At 46.2% G+C, this 14,389-nt stretch overlaps 3 protein-coding genes and 1 long non-coding RNA gene across 6 annotated transcripts; 1 reads left to right on the top strand and 3 right to left on the bottom strand.

The window, feature by feature from the left end:
* Positions 1–20: 20 nt before the first annotated feature.
* On the bottom strand, positions 21–3,971 carry LOC6535714 (glycine receptor subunit alpha-4). 2 transcript variants are annotated; one of them, XM_002096305.3, is made up of 5 exons: positions 3,661–3,971; positions 2,061–2,148; positions 1,543–1,997; positions 777–1,423; positions 21–654 (listed from the first exon to the last, which is right to left on the bottom strand). In XM_002096305.3, exons 2-5 carry the CDS (start codon positions 2,129–2,131, stop codon positions 370–372), a joined length of 1,458 nt encoding a protein of 485 aa, XP_002096341.1. In that variant the 5' UTR covers positions 2,132–2,148; positions 3,661–3,971; the 3' UTR covers positions 21–369. The 2 variants fall into 2 exon arrangements, with proteins under 2 accessions (XP_002096341.1, XP_039231107.1); XM_039375173.1 differs by having other exon boundaries at positions 2,061–2,144.
* Positions 3,972–5,675: 1,704 nt separating this feature from the next.
* LOC120321715 lies at positions 5,676–6,326 on the bottom strand. Its single transcript, XR_005561421.1, has 2 exons — positions 6,018–6,326; positions 5,676–5,943 (listed from the first exon to the last, which is right to left on the bottom strand). It is a non-coding gene; the product is annotated as an uncharacterized LOC120321715 (long non-coding RNA).
* A 141-nt stretch (positions 6,327–6,467) lies between these two features.
* Positions 6,468–12,074, top strand: LOC6535713. 2 transcript variants are annotated; one of them, XM_002096304.4, is made up of 6 exons: positions 6,468–6,676; positions 7,981–8,148; positions 8,693–9,376; positions 9,442–10,740; positions 10,880–11,489; positions 11,570–12,074. In XM_002096304.4, exons 1-6 carry the CDS (start codon positions 6,602–6,604, stop codon positions 11,818–11,820), a joined length of 3,087 nt encoding a protein of 1,028 aa, XP_002096340.2. In that variant the 5' UTR covers positions 6,468–6,601; the 3' UTR covers positions 11,821–12,074. The 2 variants fall into 2 exon arrangements, with proteins under 2 accessions (XP_002096340.2, XP_015047295.2); XM_015191809.2 differs by lacking the exon at positions 7,981–8,148.
* On the bottom strand, positions 11,924–14,265 carry LOC6535712 (spaetzle-processing enzyme). The gene is made up of 3 exons (XM_002096303.3): positions 14,128–14,265; positions 12,705–13,269; positions 11,924–12,501 (listed from the first exon to the last, which is right to left on the bottom strand). Exons 1-3 carry the CDS (start codon positions 14,198–14,200, stop codon positions 12,093–12,095), a joined length of 1,047 nt encoding a protein of 348 aa, XP_002096339.3. The 5' UTR covers positions 14,201–14,265; the 3' UTR covers positions 11,924–12,092.
* Between the last annotated feature and the right edge of the window lie 124 nt (positions 14,266–14,389).

Below are 14,389 nucleotides of genomic sequence, written 5' to 3'. Positions count from 1 at the left end.
AGCTTAGGCACACTTATATCTATTCGTCAATTGAAACGGATTCTCTATTTATTTACAATTAAAAGCATTTGTTTGAGACATTAAATTACATTTCACTTAGTCTACATCAGCTACTACGTCACTTGATTAACTTTAAGCATTTTAGGAATTGAATTGATTATTTGTAATTCTCCATCTGTTCCTTTTTCCTTCTCCTCCGGTTCAACAATCATCTATGTTTAAAATTCATTGACTTAAAGCTTGTGCGTGAAAGCTTAAGATTAAATTTGCGATATACAATTTGATATATGCGAACAATAAACGTTTAACACTCGGATGGAGTGCCAGTGAGCTAGCGAAAGTATTTACAGGGCACAGTCGTCGTAGTCCTTATAGATACTCGTAGAACACACACCAGTAGATGCCATTCAGACTGGCGAAGAGGGCGGGGAAAAGTACGCGCGATGACCGATCTATGTATATAGCCCGCTTGAGCCGCTCCTGGGCGGGTGTGAGCTTCGGCTTGGGCAGTTCCGGTTCCGGTGCCGCTGGCGGAGGGGGCGGTGGCGGCGGGGCAATAGTCGGGGTCAGTATAATCCGCGACTCCTGGCGCGGAATCCACGGACCATCGGCGTCCAGGGGCGGACGCACCACGCGGCGTGTGGTGGTTACAATCTGAAAATATGCAGAATTATTTTTTAGTAAAGACAAGCTACTGCATTGCAAACTAAATACGAAGAGTGGGTGTATCGAAACACCTTAATTGTCACAACTAAAGAGATCTTACTCTAACTTACCCTTCTGTTCTTGGTCATCTCGTCAAAGATCTTCTCAATCTTCTCGATCTTTTCATCTGCCAGTGGCAACATAGTGGCTTGCTGCTTGTTGGCCGCCGAGTTGCTGCCCCCAGGTGGAGCACCCTCGCCCTCCTTTTTAGGTCCGTCTCCCGCCACGGGCTTGGGTGGATAGGCCATCGGCTTGGGAATGGGCGTGTCGCTCAGGACGATATTTATTAGACAATACTCCATGAGGGCCATGAACACGAAGACCGTGCAAACGGACATAAAGGCGTCCACGGCCTTAAGATAGGAAACAGGTGGCAAGGACGACTGCGATTTGGCGTGTTGCGTTGAAAGCGTTAGCAAGGAGGTGACCCCCAGAGTCACCCGGGCTGGAGCCGCCTCCGGTTTGATCCAGAAGGAAACCCAGGACATGATGACTATCATGCAAGTGGGAATGTAGGTGTTGAAGACGTAGTACACCAAACGACGCTTAAGAGTGAATACCACCTCCAGGCAGGTGAAGTTGCCCGTGGAATAAACCTGGGTGCAATCCGCCGTTTCATTCCGAATGAGGGCCACCTGGGGCAGCTCGATGTTTTCGTCCACCACAAGGGGCGTGGTAGGATCCCACTGGAATATTAAGTCGTCTGTGGTGTGTGACACTGGAAGAGGGGTTTAAATTTATATATTATGCAAAAGCCTGTAGAAGAAAATGATGGATCAGCGATCTTGTTGGCTATTCGACTGATTCACCGTTCAAAACCAGTTTACGAAATCTTACGGCTTTCCATTTGCAGCTTGCACTCCTGAGTATCATGAGGATAAATGGCAAAGTTCATGATGCACGACAGCTTCAGTGTTAGCTTGACCATGTAAAGAATGGTCTTATCTTTGTACAGCCACATATAGTGATTGGGTATGGTCATGGTCTGAAAGGTCACCGATTTGGCGTTTTTGAAAAACGAATCCGGCCGCCACATATTCTTCAGCCAGTCCACCTCCAGCAATCGGTATTCCTGTGTCATATTCTCCGGCAATCGCAGGCGATGATCCTTCCATGTCTGAGCAAAGAACACATCCGCCACATAAGTCATCGAGTTCTCATCAATGGAGTCCAGACCCATCACCGTCACATGGAAGTAGACTATCGTCGGCTGACCCTCTTTCTTCGGCGGTCTCATCTTATCGTAGCGCTTGATGTCCTCGGGAAGGATGTCGGTTATGGCCAGACTTTGTCTGGATGAACAGGACAATTTTAGTTCGATATTTCGTTCGTTTATCGTTTGAGTTTATACTCACTGAAACTCCCCTTTGACGTAGTGCTTCATGCAGATGGTGCAGATCACCAGAATTACTATTTGGAACACCATTTCAATGTGAGCTCTTTCTGTGTCAGAAATATACAATAATTTGTTTGTAAATTTAATAAATTTAAATACACCGTTTGATTCTATTTATTAATAATGAACACTAACAAATCAATAAGCTGTGCTGAAAAGAGAATATAAAAATTTATATTGTACAAACTAGGATTTACAAGAATTATGATTGAACTCTATGGTTCCCTTTGTATTGACGTATCGAAATTCTGTGAGACCTTCCTGAAGCCCATTTATGATAAGAATGAATATTCAGGGTTCTTCCTGCCGAATGGGTGACAAAAGGTCTACAACGATGCAAACAACTTGAAACGATATTCCGGTCTCGTCCGTGACCTTGCCACGAGGTGGAAAGGATCAAAGGCTCTTGAAGGGGCGTCCTGGCATTGACAATGCATCGAGAGCGATTGGCACGAAAATAGCAACAATTATGCCGCTTAACCAAGTAAATAAAATAGGGGCCGAGCCCAAGAGACAATGAGCCATTTGCCGTCGACAATGGATAGCCTCGGCATTGGGAGGCATCGAATCCGAGTCCGAGTCCGAATGCAGCCTGGCAACCCTGGCCGCAGGACATAGACAGCAATACCTGCCGTCGTCCCAGTCGCTCGCTGCACAATACCGTCTTAATTCACAATTAAAGCCACTCGAAGGGGCGCAGTGTGGGCGGAAGGCAGGGGCGGTGCGGGGCGAACTGCGCCTTAAGTGGCCATGCGCCTTAAGTGGCCATGCGCCCGCGAGGATGAGGGCGTGGCAGTGCACCCGCCCACATCCCACATGACGAACACGCCGAAGAAAGCGGGCAACGAAAGAATCCTGCCAATGCTGCAGAGCCCCCATTAGACAAGGACAATTGCCATGGCACTCGGCGCGGCACAAGTCTGAGGATTTCTTTCTTCTCGGCAAATTGGGCCAACTTAAAGAATCAGCTATTTAAATAATGAATTCATGATTAGGCTGCAATAAATATTCGCTTTAAAGCGGAGATGGGAAAATGTTTTGAGATCACAATTCAAGTTACATTGATAGTACACACTTTAATGGTATCATTAATTGCTTTATTCGTAGAAAAAAGGTTTAACGGGATGTCCAAGAAATATAAGTATTATGATAAAATATAATTTAAACTATTAAAAAAAGTTCCTGATCCCAAAATGGCTTATTGCTTAATATTTAATCAAAAGAAAATTACAAGTAATGATACTTCAACAAGGAATATGAAGTCGTTTTTAATAGCTTAATTGTTCTTTTCTAAGATCTTGCGAAATTTATAGGTTTCTTCAACATAATATATTAAACTTGAGTAAAAGTTTGAATTAAAAGTTGTGCAACTTGTCATCACTTTTAGGTAGGTAGTTTTTATCATAATAATTTAATCAATTAAACCACAACAAAAAATTTAACAGATACTATTTTCTCAATAAGCTGAGAAATTTTTAACTAATATTAGTTGGGATGTATGAAATATTATTAAGCGATATTTTAAAAAGTTATTTTACACACGGTCTTTTAAATCTTACACAGTTTTTAGATGAATTTAAAATAGCTTTCCTCTTCAGTCAACTAATCTTTGCTTGGTTTTCGAGAATCTTCACAGAGATTACATAACCATCAGCTTGACGCCACAAATGGCATGATTAAAAATACCGCTTTTCATAAACTTCCCGAAAGAACTTTAAAGATTTATAAAATTGTCAAAGAAGGTTTCTGTGTTTTATGAAATATTTTAAACACTACAGCATTTAAAAGTTTACTGGAATTATTCTTGAAAATTTCGTTTTTCCGTTGTGAACGTCTTGGCAGTTCAAACATTCGCTGACAACTGACAGTTGGAGGCAAACCGATTTGAATTTAAAACAGGCACGAACGAACAGTTCACCAACGAAGGATGCAGGATGCCTGACGAGATGTTGGTGTAAGGGTCCGTACATGTGGGTGAGTTCTTTTTCGACTAGTGGGGAAAAGCAAAAGTGAAAGCCGCCAGAAACGTGCTCTTTAATATTGGGGAGAACAAGGAACTATCGGCGCCAAAGGAAGCCAATGCCTGCTTGCAAATGCATCTATATATAGGACAGGCAAAAATCCTTTTGCCTACCAGGGCTGCAAGCGCCATGGGCCTGTGTGTTTGTCACTTAACATAATTTCCTCGAGTACTTTGGCATTGCCTCCATTTGCTTCATAATCTGCTAGGCTCTGTCGTCATCGGCATTGTGGTCGGCTCACCCTTCTCGCCCAGAACCCAATGATGCGCCCTAGGATGTGGAGGGCAGGACCTTCAATTCCCATCATGGCAAGACGCGACATGTGTCTATTGATTCGACTTCTTGATTTCGGGGGAACTTTCTTGCAGTTGTTTCAAGCTTTTATATGTCCGCACTTGTATTCTGTAGTTTTGAGCATTTTTCAATCAATTTAGTTCGTTAGTCCTTCCGTAACAAGTTCTCCGCAAGATGCCAAGTGCCCCAGAAGTGGCATTTGTCGTAGCAGAAGTTGGGGCCAGTGGCATCCTCAGTGGGGACGCGACTCTTGGGGACACTGGCTAATGAATGCAGTACCTCGGTAATCCTGTGATCCCCGTCCTATGTCACACGGAATGAACAATTGGAACAACAACGAGTTGAAAATAAACGCCAGAGGGAAATCGCAAGGAAAATCAAGTTTAATGAGATGATTAAGTTGGAAAGTAAAAAGCATGTAGCTCGGAAAATCAAAGGAGGTAAATTCGATTGCCTTGTTTGAAGCAAGGACGTATAAAAGTGACGATTTTACCTTTAACGTAGTAAAATTTTAGCACGTAATTTGACACCTTCTTATTTCATGCTTAAAGAATAGATGTTTTGTACTAAGGTTTTAAAAAATGTTACTGTTCCATGCAAATGTCCTGAGATCTGAATTAGGATATAATTATACCCGTTACTCGTAGAGTAAAAGGGTATACTAGATTCGTTGAAAAGTATGTAACAGGCAGAAGGAAGCGTTTCCGACCATATAAAGTATATATGGTCCGTCCGTCCGTCTGTCCGTCTGTCTGTCCGTATGAACGTCGAGATCTCAGGAACTACAAAAGCTAGAAAGTTGATATTAAGCATACAGACTCCCAAGACATAGACGCAGCGCAAGTTTGTCGAATCATGCTGCCACGCCCACTCTAACGCCCACAAACCGCCCAAAACTTCCACGCCCACACTTTTGAAAAATGAAAATAAATTTCTATCGATTTGCAAAAAAACTTTTTGCCACGCCTACTCTAACGCCCACAAACCGCTCAAAACTGCTACGCCCACACTTTTGAAAAATGTTTTAATATTTTTTTTTTAATTTTTGTATTGGTCTTGTAAATTTCTATCGATTTGCAAAAAAACTTTTTGCCACGCCCACTCTAACGCCCACAAACCGCCAAAAACTGGCCTTCGCACATACACTAGCTGAGTAACGGGTATCAGATAGTCGGGGAACTCGACTATAGCGTTCTCTCTTGTTTTATACTTGAAATGCTAACTTGAAAGATTTATTTTGCCCAGTCAAAAAGCAAACATTTGTTGTGCTATTTAAGTGTGTAATTTATTAACAAGGAGGTAGTTATTCAATTTATAATTGCAAAAATCATAAATAATAAACACTTGGCTTTTCCCTTCGACTTACGGCCGACCTTGATGCGGCTCGCACCCACTATAAAATCTGAGGCCGTTTTCTGTATGCAGATTTTGTGAGTCCCACAGACCTGCCACGCCCATTTACCCAAGAACTACTCAACGCCTTTCCACAACACTCTTGAACCGATTCCATACATCCTTTCTGTCTTTCTGGCCCACGACCGAGGAAGAAGACTTGTCGTTATTAAATTATCTCTGATGCGATAATAGCGCACTTAAGTTACCACCACACCTCATCGTCCTCCACATCGTCATACTCGTCCTCGTCCTCATGCTCATCCTCATAGCCATCCAAATCCACTCCCCGCCACGCTCCTCCCTATTGATGGGGCAGCTATAAAAAGCCGCAGATTTTTCTATAGTTTATTCGAATGCAGTCGAGCTTGGACCTGTTCTGAGTGCTCCTATTCCTCGCCAGAAGCCACCCCAGTATTCCTATTCCAACCCCACTAAGTGGTGCTCTTAAGTTTCTGCTGAGGGCAGCATCAGAGGGCGGTGGCTATGGCAAATTCGCAAAAGGTTTTGGCGCACTTGCAATTTGAATACTTTGGGTGGTAAAAAAAAAAACCAGCAAACTTTTTACTTGTGTTTGGCTTTTGACAAGCGGTCTACGTCATAGAAAATTTTGTAAAATATATTGTAGGATAAATAGATACAGAAGCGAAAACTTATCTAGCCAAATGCGTTTTTGCTTGGCAAGAAAATATCAGTGATGTAAACAGAGCCAAGGTTGCAGAGTTACTAGGCCTGGTTAACGAAGATTTTCTGGATTAATTCCCTCTACTGAAGCAATCAGGGAACTTATGCGATGAACGTCGATTGGACTGTGATAGCCAAACCCAACTCAACAGACCCTGGAGATGAGTACACCATTCTTATGGAGGTAATTGAAAAATGCAGTTTAATAATGTTCTATCACACTTTTCAGTTTGCAAAGTTAAAAGTAAGCGGCAGCACTATAGTCGAGTCGACTATCACGTACCCCTTACTAAGATAATGGGAGTAGGCGGGAGACTATGCAAGTAGGAAAGCGACGGTTACATTTACGCTAACGATTTAATATCTTTATGTGCAAAAAACTTGGAATTTACAAAACTTGGACTATGGAATTTAGCTTAGCTAGAAAATCTACATTGGGTTTTCATATATTTGGCATGTCGATAGAAGTTAGTAAAACAAATAATGACGCATCATACCAATTTTTAAAATTTATAAAATTTTCAAATTTGGTCAGTTTTGGGAGCTTTGTTGGCGATAGTGTGGGTTTTACAACAATGTATACCAGAATTTGATAAATCAAATGCAATCTTAAATTTAAAAATTTCTGTTTGTGAGTAATCTTCTGAAACAATCTTGCGTTCATAAGAACGCTGTTCTTCATTAAGTTGGAAACCCATTCTACATCCTATTTATACTTTTTATCACCTTTTACCCTACAAGTAAGGAGTACACCTTGGTAAAAACCAGCTCCTATTCGAAGAGTGATATATCGGCCAATTATCCTTTCTAATTTCCGATTCACTTCCTGCCACTGAAATGCAGACAAAATGCCATTAAATATTAATCGCCAACTTTGGCGAGCGGGGCAACCACACAGCATCCCACAGAAGATGTGACCCACATCGGCAGTACGCGGAAGTTCGCTGAATGGAACTCCCGCTGTCCCACCCAACACCCAACACCCAACGCCCAGTGCCCACATATCCCAACTCCACCCATTCCCATTTCATTCATGAAAAGCCTCAAAGCGAGGACATTGAACCGCTGGGAAGGAGCTAATCAGGGAGTTTTCGCTGGGGGATGATGGGTGGTGGGTCGCGTATGGGTGGTGCCTCTGACCAGCAACAGATGCCAGAGAGAGATGGGGGAGGCAGAGCCCAAAAGAGAGAGAGAGCTGACCAGGTGGGCCAGCTCATTGTTGACAAACAAACCTGTAGCCGCTGGCCAACACGTGGCGCTCGCTCCCATGGGTGGTGGTTCGGGTGGTTCCAATGCCAGGTCACCACGGCGCATGCTCCGTGCTCGCGGACAGCTGAGCGCGAAACCGTGACGTCGCTATTGATTTTTACACACTCGCCGGACGCGCATCGCTGCAATTAAAGTTGCACGGAAAAACAGGAGCCGCAGGATGCTTTAAGGGATCCGCAACGCAACCTTCGAGCGGCTAAATCAGAAGCTTTCTTGCAGGTGCAGCCTGGTGGTGCAAGCTCGTCAGCGGAACCACTCCCAACGATGATCAAACTGCGGCCATATGTGCCCTCCAAGAGGATTGCCATACGGGACTCGTCCATCGACGAGGATGCGAGCGATGATGTGGAGGACGAGGTGTTCATCAAGGATGCCAGGTCGGCGAAGGTGAGCACGGAATCAAAAACCACGAGGGAAAATACATAGCATAGTCAAGTGACAGGACACAGAAGGGTTAATGAAGGAGTGCATAGTTTCAAGTGTACAGAGAAAAAAAGTAGTGACCTATTAAGTTCAGCTTCTTTTTGGTCAAGACACAAATGAAAAAAAGGTATTTTCTGTTCTAAAAGATAGTTTGCAAAAACATATCCGAAATTAAAAGGTACCATATGCCGTGCGCAACTTTATTAAAATACATACATTTTCTTTTGTTTTGAAAATTAATTACACCTATAAATCGTGAAAGTATGACGATTAAAATAAAAAATATTGCATAATAATATAGATAATGCTGCAGATAATAAAGGAATAAATAAGGAATATTTTATAATGAATATTAAAATACAACATGACTTACAATGCTAATGCTTATTTTTCAAAAGAAGAAAATGCAGAGTAATGTAATGTTAGTTTTCTCTCCGCGGCAGTTATCAATTTTTGGTGAACTAATCTATAAACTATAATTCAACTCTGATCCGTTTTCCTCCCACAGCGCAGCGAGGAGCAGGGACTGAAGCGCCCGCTGATGGCGCCGCGTCGCAAACACAGTGCAGGATCCGCACCCGGATCCGGGTCGGGATCCACTCCCATAATGAAGCAGCACAGGAGGCGGCGCTGCTGCCGCTGCTGCGAGCCCTTCTGCTACGCCCTGGCCGCTCTAACGGTGCTCTGCGCCCTGCTCAGCCTGGCGGCCCTCATGCTGACGCTCTTCCCGCTGCCGCTGCAGCGAATCCGCCACTGGTGGCGCCCCGATCCCGCCCAGCTGGCGGCCATCTCAGCAGGCTCCTCCCGCATCTCATATGGCAGCTCGCTGGGCAGTGAGTTCGTGCCCTGCACCCAGATCAGTGTCCAGAAGCGATGGTCTCGCAGCTTGGCGCGCATGAACAGCGAGAGTCCGCTGCGGGCGGCTGACCTGAATGGCGATGGCATCAGGGATGTGATCTTTGGCTACGGGGTCGACGACAACATACCCTACGAGGGCATCCCCTTGCCGCGCTGCCAGTCCGCCCAGCAAGGGGAGGAGGTGCCCTGCGAGGGCGGAGTGGTGGCCTTGAACGGACTGGATGGATCCATCCTCTGGCAATCGTGGAGCGTGGCGAATGTCTTCTCGCTGCACTGCAGCGCGGATGTGGACGGTGATGGGGGCACCGATTGCGTGGCAGCTGGAAGACTGGGAGTAAGTTTAATATTTAGGAAAAATACGATTTTTGAATCCAGCTTACCCGTTATTTTACCACTCAGATGATCTACGCCATCAATGGACGCACTGGCTCCGTAATCTGGAGCTTCCGGGAATTGGAAGTGGAAACCAACTCGCCCATTGTAATGGACCTGTACACGATTAATGTGCTGCGCGATCTGGATGGCGATTCGGTGCCAGAAATAATAGCCGCCCATCTGGAGGAACGCGAGGAGTCCAAGGCGGGGCACATAAAACTGATTTCGGGGAAGACGGGCAAGGTGATCCGGAGCATTCCAACGCCATACCGCGAAGAGATGTTTGTGCCGATTCAGCTGATCACGCAGGCGGATGGAACGGAGCTCCTACTGATCGTCACCGGTGGCCAGAATACTCCAGGTGGCATTTACTCCTTGCGACTGCACTCCCTGATGGCGCACACCAGTGAGAAGCACTTCACCCCGCTCCACCGACAACAGGGCTCCGGTCTGATGGTGCCAGCCGTGCTCACCGATCTGAATGGAGATGGCATCTCGGATGTGGTGGTGGCCGCCTTTAACCGAAGCGTTCTGGCCTTCGATGGAGCCAACTACACCATGATGTGGAACTACACTTTCCCTGCCAGCGAGTGCGTCAGTGCCATTGTTCCGGGTCTCTTCAATCACGACAGGGTCACGGATTTCATGGTGAAGTACAACACTGGACCGGGATTCCCGGTATACTACTACTCGCAAACCACCATCCTTGACGGACGAAACGGACAGCCCCTTCTGAACGCCATGATGACGGATGCGGGCGGTGCCAATAGTCTCCTTGGCGGCGTCTCCATTTCGCAGAGCTTCGGAGGCGACTTCTTCTTGCACTGGGAGCTACAGTGCCGCAACCGTCCGGATGCCCGGGATGCCTACGAATTTGTGCCGGATAGCGACATCATACTCCAAGCCAGGGCGGACACATGTCGTCTACGGTACAACGAGTCCACTGTACTAAAGCTCTACGGGATTGCCAGGCACATCGAACCGCCGGGTGCCGTCCTCTTCAGCACGGATGACCTGGAGGTTCAGCTGAATCGCACACAACGACCGGCGGCAGCGGGAAAGAAATCCCCACTGAAGCATCCCAAACTGCTCAAGAAACTGCTGGCCGGAAACCGTGAGCAACTGCTGCGCCAGGTGGCCGCCGGATCAGATATTGATAATGAAAATGCCATCGGTAGTGGGACGGAGCACCCCGGCCGTCGCCCCAAAGCGCACCATCGACCCAATCCGCTGATGGAGCAGCAACTGCAGGAGCTACTGCCTCAGGGAGCAGACAGCGAACCACCTAACTTCGGAATCGGAGGTGGTTACCCCAAGGAATTTGTAAGTATTTTGGAATTGGTAATATCTAAATTTCATAAACTTCTATGCAAACGAAGGCAAAACATACATATTATAGTTTTTTAGTTTTCTAGGTAGTTACCTTTTTTTAACATACAATAACGATTTCCCAACTCCGCAGAAGGACTACGATGCCTTACAGCTGCCGCCAGATAATGCAAATCCGCTGCGCCTGCCGGAGGAGTACGAACTGGTATACAACGACGAAGTGCCTCCGCTTTTGGAGCAGAGTGAACGTGAGCGACCCATTCACCTGCGGTCCAAATATCCCACCGCCGGAAATCGCGATGTGCGCAGTGGTTTCCTTGGGGCCAGTGGCAGCAACCTCATAGCCACCACCCATGCCACGCCCAGCTCCACCGGACAACCCATGTCCGCGCAGTCCCCGCTGAGCCTGTGGGATCTGGAGCTGGACAACGAGGCGCGGGAGCGAGCTGCGGACGCCCAGGAGGGTAACAAAAAGCAGAAGAGGCGTCGCAAAAGACGTGAGAGGGCTTTCGGAACCACGACTACAGCGGCCGAGGATTCCCCTGGTGGAGAGGACTCCACCGGAGCTGACTGGTACTTGGCTTCCATCTCATCCACCGGTGTTTTGCTGAAGGCTCTGGGCAATGTGAGTTCCTCGCTGGACTTTGCCTTCGTCCTCAACATCCGCGAGTCGGAGGCCTATCCGCCACTCTTCTCACCCCAGGATCTCAGCTGCGTCGAGGAGAAAGTCAGTGCGTATAAGAGTAAGTACTCCAAGCCCAAGCCGTAACGATTTCCCACTGATCCATTTCCCGACTAATCCACCACTACTTGCGCTCCTCAGGCTACACCATCGACAACCTGCGCGTGCTGCGCAAACAGTTCCTGAAGCAGTGCCTCAGCGAGCGTCTGGTGGACGCGGAGCCCGCCCTTCCCAAGTTCGAGTCGCAGCTGGTGGTGACCCGCATCGGGATCACGTGCACCTGTCGCTCCCTGCGGCCGGGCGAGGTCTGCTCGGAGTTGGATCCCGCGGAGTCGCAGCGCTGGACAGAGTTCATGGGGAACTCGGGACATGGCTTCTATGCCAACCACTAAACGCTAATCGCTAATCGCTGGCCGCGGAGGATTCGGCGGCGGAGGAGTTGGTCCTTTTGGCCACCGAATCTGGATCCGAACTTCTGCCGCGCCAGCCTATCTCTTTCTCTCAATGTCTCTGTCAACAGTCACTATTGTAATTTATCGTCATTTGCGTGTTGTGGGGTTTCTTGTAATCGTAACAGTATTTACCGGCGTGTATTTGTGTATATTTTACGAGTTCTTTTGACAAAATAAAACTAATCCACTTTAAACTATCCTTGTATTTAGCATTAGGGCCTCAATAACCCTCTTATCCAACCAAGAAATGCACTCGTTTTAGTGTAAACACCAGGAAACCCGATCGCTCCGCACTTTTGACTTCCGTAGGAGGTGATGCCAGCTAAGTAAATCCGAGTATTGTCCATGCGTCCCACCGTCGCCATCAGCGGTCCACCGGAATCTCCACTGCAGGTATCGACTCCGCCGTCGCCGCCGGCACAGATTTGGGAGTGGACGTTGAAGTCCAGAAAACGAATCCTTCCTGCGCAAACCCTGAGTTCCTTCTCCCGAATGACTCCGCGCTGCAGAACACGGCTAAAGCTTCCATTATTTGTTATGCCCCATCCGGCTACTTCAAATCTCGATTTGGTGAAGGGGTCGGGGTTTTGAAGACAAATTGGCTGGATTCCTGTGCTGTAGCTGCAAGAGAAACGTCCATATCTATTTTAAGCTATCCATTTGGTGACGATGAACGAGACGATTAGATCCGGAACTCTTCTAATTTAATTGAGTTATTCAGATATGAAAGTGCATTCATTTCTTGATAACGGACGTGCGAATACAAAATTCGCGAATAACAAAGAGTATTTCCTATGTATATTTTCCGCGAAAACATTACTCACCGAACTGGCATTTTCAGTCGCAGGAGAGCGATGTCGTTTTGGATCCTTCCTAAGAAACTGCTATTGAATCGCCCATGGACTATGATTTCCTCCACTCCGACCTCTAGATTCGGGAGGGCACATCGGCTGGCCTGGTTTCTGCACTTCGGATCGTAGGCTGGATTATTGGTGATGTCATGCTCGCCGAGACGGACGTTTTTGAGCGATAAGTCATCCGGAACTCCAAGTACACAGTGGGCCGAGGTCACGACATAGCGATTGTTGATCAAGGATCCCGCGCAGAGGGGCAAAATCTCCAAGGAGGATCTATTCAGATACAGAAGCATCGCCATCCAGGGGAATTCGTGTGGCCGCGCATCCGAGCCACCCACAATTCGGGGTACAAGTGGACTCTGGCCGCAGATATCTGTGCTCGGGATCCGATTGCCAGGCGGGGGGCAGCAGATCCTTCGGTCCCTCCTCCAGACATCAATATCATACTCCCTCATCAACGTCCAGGACCAGGCAGTTTTATATACATGGGAGCACTCGTACAGAGATACGTACCTCTCATCCGGATGGCAATCTGAAATCACATTTAATTTGGTGACTTATACCAGACAAACCCTCTTCGGAATGTTGAATTGCCTTGCTGCTGATGTCATGCTGTATTAGGTTGGGCTAGGTATTCGAAATTTGTAATAGAACTCCTAGATCTTGAATGCGAATTAAGCTCAAAGTGAATGAAATTATGATAAAAAAGAGAGAACGCTATAGCCTTGCTTGCGTTCCCCGACTATCTGATACCCGTTACTAGCAAGTGGAAGTGCAACGGCGACCCTTCAACCCTGTCAGTTTTTGGCGGTTTGTGGGCGTGACAAGACTAACCAAATTGTAAAAAAATTTGGAAAAATTTAGTGGGCGTGGGTTAATGGGTTAACAAACTGCATTTATAGTTCCTGAGATCTCGACGTTCATACGGACGGACAGACAGACGGACAGACTAACGAACATGGCCAGATCGACTCGGCTATTAATCCTGATCAAGAATATATATACTTTATATTGTCGGTTAATCTACGAGTAAAGGGTATACAAAGAAACGGAAAGGAAAAAAAGGTTTCTATTCTAATCGCTATTTTCGGATATTTTTGTGGCAGAAGCTATACAAACTCTCTGATGCCACCTCATTGCATATTAATAAAACCCCTTGGAAACTGATCACTTACAAAACATATAATGATTCGTGCACTCCAGCTCAACGCAGAAAAACGCTATGATTCATACTTAAAATTCTTTTCACAGTGTTGAGTTAATAAGATTTTAATTAGGTAGTTTAAAGAAATGAGTCGACGATTAAAGTGCAGTTATTTACGAAGGTTTGTTTAGTTTGTTATACATAGTTAAATAAATTAGGGATCTGTTGACGGCTGCGATTAATTACCAGGTTTAGTTGAATATGCCAATTGAAGGAATGGGATCACGAACGGAATGTAAACTCTCAGTGGGATAAACATGTTGAGCCGTCGAGATTTAAGTTTTCACTAACTAACCACTCAAGCACATAGGGGCATTTTGTATATGTTTCCTTGATAACGATTCTGTGGAATTCCAGAAAAGTACGTCACTTATATACGAAAACGTACGCGAATCAGATCTTCATATAAATGTACATGAGCATGCCAAAACCCAACTTCGAACTCATT

Source organism: Drosophila yakuba, chromosome 3R (assembly GCF_016746365.2).
Source record: "Drosophila yakuba strain Tai18E2 chromosome 3R, Prin_Dyak_Tai18E2_2.1, whole genome shotgun sequence".
NCBI classification, from domain to species: Eukaryota; Metazoa; Arthropoda; class Insecta; order Diptera; family Drosophilidae; genus Drosophila; species Drosophila yakuba.
This window is presented reverse-complemented; position numbering and strand designations above follow the sequence as displayed.

What these genes read in the sequence shown, in the direction of transcription:
- LOC6535714 (XM_002096305.3), bottom strand. Translation starts at nt 2,131, where the DNA reads ATGGTGTTCCAAATAGTAATTCTGGTGATCTGCACCATCTGCATGAAG. An exon ending in TACGTCAAAGGGGAGTTTCA is followed by an intron (nt 1,998 to 2,060) that starts GTGAGTATAAAC and finishes CTGTTCATCCAG; the next exon opens with ACAAAGTCTGGCCATAACCG. An exon ending in AGATGACCAAGAACAGAAGG is followed by an intron (nt 655 to 776) that starts GTAAGTTAGAGT and finishes GCATATTTTCAG; the next exon opens with ATTGTAACCACCACACGCCG.
- LOC6535713 (XM_002096304.4), top strand. Translation starts at nt 6,602, where the DNA reads ATGAACGTCGATTGGACTGTGATAGCCAAACCCAACTCAACAGACCCT. An exon ending in TGGCAGCTGGAAGACTGGGA is followed by an intron (nt 9,377 to 9,441) that starts GTAAGTTTAATA and finishes TTTACCACTCAG; the next exon opens with ATGATCTACGCCATCAATGG. An exon ending in GAAAGTCAGTGCGTATAAGA is followed by an intron (nt 11,490 to 11,569) that starts GTAAGTACTCCA and finishes TGCGCTCCTCAG; the next exon opens with GCTACACCATCGACAACCTG.
- LOC6535712 (XM_002096303.3), bottom strand. Translation starts at nt 14,200, where the DNA reads ATGTTTATCCCACTGAGAGTTTACATTCCGTTCGTGATCCCATTCCTT. An exon ending in GGCATATTCAACTAAACCTG is followed by an intron (nt 13,270 to 14,127) that starts GTAATTAATCGC and finishes ATGTGATTTCAG; the next exon opens with ATTGCCATCCGGATGAGAGG. An exon ending in CGACTGAAAATGCCAGTTCG is followed by an intron (nt 12,502 to 12,704) that starts GTGAGTAATGTT and finishes TTTCTCTTGCAG; the next exon opens with CTACAGCACAGGAATCCAGC.